General features: G+C 39.0%; 1 protein-coding gene across 1 annotated transcript in view; it reads left to right on the top strand.

Moving 5' to 3' along the window:
- Positions 1-3,362: 3,362 nt before the first annotated feature.
- The window catches only part of LOC118334878 (proliferation marker protein Ki-67-like), a 10,944-nt gene continuing 8,815 nt past the window's right edge, over positions 3,363-5,491 (top strand). The window contains exons 1-4 of the mRNA XM_035670964.1: positions 3,363-3,532; positions 4,029-4,137; positions 4,553-4,634; positions 4,906-5,021. Of these exons, the coding sequence (XP_035526857.1) occupies positions 4,049-4,137; positions 4,553-4,634; positions 4,906-5,021 (287 nt within the window). The 5' untranslated portion in view covers positions 3,363-3,532; positions 4,029-4,048. The remainder of the gene's footprint in view (positions 3,533-4,028; positions 4,138-4,552; positions 4,635-4,905; positions 5,022-5,491) is intronic.

Below are 5,491 nucleotides of genomic sequence, written 5' to 3' on the forward strand. Positions count from 1 at the left end.
GGCAACCTGTGGTAGAAACAAATATGTGACTTTTTGCCGGATCCAGAGCAACCTTGCACCCTGCAACTCACTTTACGCCAAGACGCCTTCACCGTTAACACACGTTATCTAGACCATCATTACTGTACACACACCAATGTCTCAGGAAGGAATCATTCTGTGTGCTTGGCCTGTTCTTTGTATATGTTCTGTGCTGCACCTCCAAACCCTCCGGTCACAGATACACACATACACACACTTCTGCTACTGAGCCCCTGAACTTTTCTCCAGTCACTCCTTTTTTGTTAGGCCTGGCCGACCAGGACTTGTGCAGAGAGACACAGACCCTGACCCTGCAGCATTACAACATAGGATGCCAGTGTGGAGTCTCTCTGAGTCGTTCATGTGTTCTTTTTATTTGTACGGTCAAAAGCTGCTTTCATCAGTTAGGACTTCACCTGTCCAGAACAGCGCACAACTTTTCCCTCCACAGCTAATCTGGAATAGCAACAGACACACCGTCAGTTTGAGAAGTATGGAATATGTTGCAATTTTGTCAAGATTATCAAGCGACTTTGGAAAAAAAACAAAACAACAAAAAAAGATCAAAAATAAAACCAACATTTAATAATTATTAAATGTGTTTGTGTTGTTCACGTGTGTCATTCTTTTCATTCTCTGTCAGTAGGTTTTCATATATTATATCCACAGAAAGACGTTGAGGGAAAATCAGAAGTCACTTTCCGTTGAAGCCTTGATATCTCCTTTCCTGTGTGTAGAAATAACAAAGCACTGGACAGACTGATAACAAGGTTTCACATCAATTATTAATATTTAAATTCAATGTTGCAATCACAAAATAGATAAAAACCAGAATATTCACCACAGTAAGCTTAATCAAAATCAGCATTGAGGTTAGGTTAAAGTGAAACTGCACTGAATAAAGTCATTTAACTACTTAAATTACTTCAGTTAGTAATGCAGAAAGGATTTTTTTCAAAGTAATTGTGTTGATCTAACCTGTTCTGACAGATAACTCAATTAATTTGTGTTTAGCTGGTCCAGCAATTCAGTTTTTTCAGTGTAACACATTTTTCTTGAACAGATATGAGCAGTAAAACACACCGGAGGGCTGTGTCAGATTTAATAAGGGGTTATCAAGGATGTCCGGGTTGACAAACTCTGGTGTTAAATGCTGAATGGGAATTTCCCCATTGTGGGACAAATAAAGGAATATCTTATCTTCAGATGTTAGTTGAGTCTGTGTCAACTTAACCACATGAAAGGGGAGTGTCCATGTCATAGGTTCTCTATTTGTCTCTCATGGACTCTTTTATTTGTGATATGACTGAATACGACAGTGGTAAAATGTGGTAAAATGTGGTAAAATAACAACAAACAAATATCAGAAATTGAACAGTTAATGAATAAACAAGGATTGAAGCAAGAAAGTGAGCCTGAAAGGTTATTATAATCCCTAAAGCAGCGGGGCTGACGGGTTACCTGTGTGAATGTAATGCTACTGTTAGAATAATTGTACAGTCAGTCGCACCAATCACTCTAAATATTGTAAATAAAGTGATCTGTATATAGGCCCAGTCTGTGTATATTAAAAAGTATTTCTATATTGTGAATGATCTGCAACCGCTTAACAAGCCTCTTTGATCTTTATAACAACTGAATGGGAACATAATAAATGCACTCCGGCCCTAGAAGCTGGCACACATACTGAACTCCCTCAGATGAGAATCGATATCTTTGATAAAGAGCACCATCGGGGTAAACTGAGGGATTGTGAAGGTCTCCAAACACCCTCACCCTCCGCAGGGCGCCTCTCACAGTCCGAGCGCCAACGTCCTCCACATGTGCCGCCCTTTCTCCACAATAATATTATATATATAATATTATAATATTGTTATATTATATATTATAGGGTATTTATATGATAACATCGAGTTAACCACGAAGATAACCCTGCTCGGACTAGTTTAGACATGTAACATACCTCGGGTAAAACAAATAAGGAAGTTACACCTGGAGCCAGTTATCTCGCTTCCTACACAGATCAGTGAGATCAGCACTCTCAGGTGTGTTACAGCTACAGCATTACTATCTGCTGTGGCCATTAGTTCATGGTTAATGTACACAAACTGTGGATATATTGTAACGGTGAGTTTGCTGACTTTATGGCTCTTGTTGTAGCAATCGCCATTATCCTGTAGTTGTCACTTGTGGCCACAGTGGCCGCTGTTCAGCTAAATATACATAGACTCACTTTAAAAGAGAGAGAAGAATAAAATATATTGCAGCAAAGTCTAGGTTTACACCTGATTTACTACAGTGCATATGACATTGATTTTATCATAGAGCGCTCACAGCACGAGTTGGTGTCGAGATGAAGATGACACCCAGATCAAAGAGTAATAGTCACTTGTTGGTGTGCACTAGGCTCAGACAGACAAATAGGTCTATGTACATGGCTTTAGGCCTAAAATAGATTGCTTCCAAACTAGTTGCCACACCTAATCTGACAATCACTGTCTAGCTCTTCTCACTAGTGAAGCAACATAAAAGGAATCACATATTGACAGCGAAATACGCTGCAGGCATTGGACAAAAGACTGTTTGAACAGAATAATATTGTTTTCCCATATGAACAGACTCATTCTGAGAGCATATTATGTTCCAAGTATCGGCATATAAACCTTTTTCACTAACGTTTGGACTGAAAAAGTACAGGTGTAACTAATAACATTAATGATTAATTTTTAAAATTAAATGTTCTTATGTGAAAAAGATCTATTATTATTATATACAACAAGTACAGCACTGTGTAAATATACTATGCTGTCCTGTATGTTAAGGTTAAACCCATGAACCAGCTGACAATCTGGAGTTAACTGGAGCTTATTATGGTGTTTATATCTTTAACAAATAGTACGGATGATAATTATACTGATAATTATACAATTTTTAAACTAATTGGAAATGCCAAACCTGCTTTTCATGAATAGAAACCGGTGATAGGGCTGTCTGGGCTCTAAAACCATAAGTACTATGCCCCGCCCTCTTACTAGAGATTGTGACGTGTCAACCAATCACAATCCTTCGCGCGGAATTTCAAACATTTTCAAATCCGTGTCCCTTGGCCGAAGTGAGATTGTTCCGCCAGATTTGTAAACAAAGTAGTGCCTTTTAATCAGATGAAAGTTACATGTATTAGAGAGAACAACATAAAAACCTAAAAACACAGGAACACAAACAATACAGATATGTTATCCCCAAACTTAAGTTAATCCGTGCATTTTTTAGGTTACTGTATGTGGTCGTAGTGTGGCGGAGTGATACCACGGCGCCTCTCTGGAAGAGCTGAGAGACGACAAGTGACGGCTACTCAAGGTAGCTTACGTTAGCCATTCGTCGTTGTACATTGTAGGATACGGTAGGATATCGGTTGTACTTTTAGTCTGATATGATATTATAGTCAAATTCCTCTTCCCGGTCGATGTTTATGGATTTCCAGAAGTTGACGTGTCTTTGAACGGACTTCCAGGTGAGCCTACAACGCTTATAAACGTGTTGTCGTGCAATATTGACCAATAACGCTCTTCAAGTTTCAGCTAACGTTAATTTAGCGTTACATGTTTGACTGTAAAAGGTATCTTGTGTTGTAGTCGCTAATCTCAATCTGTAAACAACAGTATAACTACCGAAGCGACATTACACGTGGGTTGTCGCAGAATTGTCAGCGGTGTGTTTTAAAGTTTGAACATTATGTAACCGTTAACAACTGCTGCTAATTTAAATTTTAACGTTCTCGTAGAATCACATGAACGTTAAAAACGTAACATTGTCCGGAAATATCTAACGTCCGTTAACTAAGTTGTTTAACAAGTACCATTAAACATATTTTTCTCTTCGCACACATCGTGCTTTCCATGCGTGGCCTGTTTACGAGGAGGGGGGGGGGGTTAAAATGTTAAAATGCTCTGTTACCCAAAACATGACACCGTTAACTTGTTGTTCGTGTGTTTTGCTAACGTTCCCAGGTAACGTAACGTAACGAAAGATGCCTTTGCATGGGAAAATAGTCGTGGTTAAGAGGAGTGGAGGAGATGGGACTGAGTTTCCTCTCACTGCAACATGCTTGTTCGGAAGGTGAGATTCAATAAAGTGCATTTGGTGTAATGTTATTTTGCCATGTTGTGTTTATTTATTTTTAGATTAAACCTAATCTTAATTGCTCTAGTTTTTTATCTTAAACCTTATTTGTTGAGTGAGACAGAAAAGCACGTTATGTTGGGGCCAGCATTCACCGTGCAGCCTCATGTTGGGGTTGTCAGAGGTGCTATATAAACCCTGTTGGTTTGGAGGCGGGCCATATGCTCCTGACGTCAGAACCTTAAACACTGTACATGTGATTACTTAGACAACCCTGCAGTTCCCTTTACTGTTAGATTATGGTATATTTCTTTCACTGCTTATGGCAAATCACCACTAGATCCGTAGATTGTGCATTGTTCCACCTATATGTCGCCTTGGTTGACATTTTGTTTCTTTGTGATCTTTACAGGAAGCCTGACTGCGATATTCGTATTCAGCTTCCTCAGGTCTCCAAGGAGCATTGCAGAATTGACCTGAATGAAAATAAAGAGGTAACGAAACATACTGAACGTTACTGCATTGACTTTCAGTCAGTGTTTAATGTGAAATGGATGTCTGGAATAATGAAGAATTATTATTGTCACATTATCACATTTTGTTAATCACAATGTTATTTTTATAAGTAGTCTCATTGTTTAAATCACACGTGAGTTCACAGTGGGAAATCTTCACCTAGATAGAAATGAAAGTTGAGCAGAAACCAGTATTCTGGTTTGAGCTACTCTGGCGGACCGTGTTTGAGGTTTATGTTTTTCTCTCCAGGTCATTTTGACTAATTTGAGCTCAGTGAATCCAACTCGTGTGAACGGAGAGGCTTTGCAGCAGTCTGAGCGCTTGAAGCACGGAGACGTGATAACAATTATTGACCGTTCTTTCAGGTGAGTGTGAAGAGAAGCAGTTCACCATTCTTTGCCTTACACCGTCACCAAATGATTTTATTACCAACGCTTTCCCTTACGTAATCTGACTTAATACAATATGCAGATGGCATATTTGACAGTTTAAAGGAAAAACCAACACAACCCTCCTGGTTTTAATTTAAGTATGAGCTGTAAATGCAGTTTTTATTGTTTCTGCAGGGAGTCTTGCAGTTATTTGGCCCCACATTTACCGTGTTAATTTTTATTGATGGTTTCATCTCTCCTCCTATTCACCTGCGATTCCAAAAGCACTATAAAAGCTACAAATCTAAGACCAGGTTCAGACTGCAGGCAAAAGTGGCCCAAATCTGTTTTTGGGGTCAAGTGACCAGGACTTCAGAAGTAATGTGAACACTCAAATCTTGCCCAAATCAGATTTAGACCACTTCCATATGTGGTCCTGAATCAGACCCAGGTCTGATTTTTTT

Source organism: Morone saxatilis, unplaced genomic scaffold, assembly GCF_004916995.1.
Source record: "Morone saxatilis isolate NCDOM2014 unplaced genomic scaffold, NCSU_SB_2.0 Contig1, whole genome shotgun sequence".
Taxonomy (NCBI): domain Eukaryota; kingdom Metazoa; phylum Chordata; class Actinopteri; family Moronidae; genus Morone; species Morone saxatilis.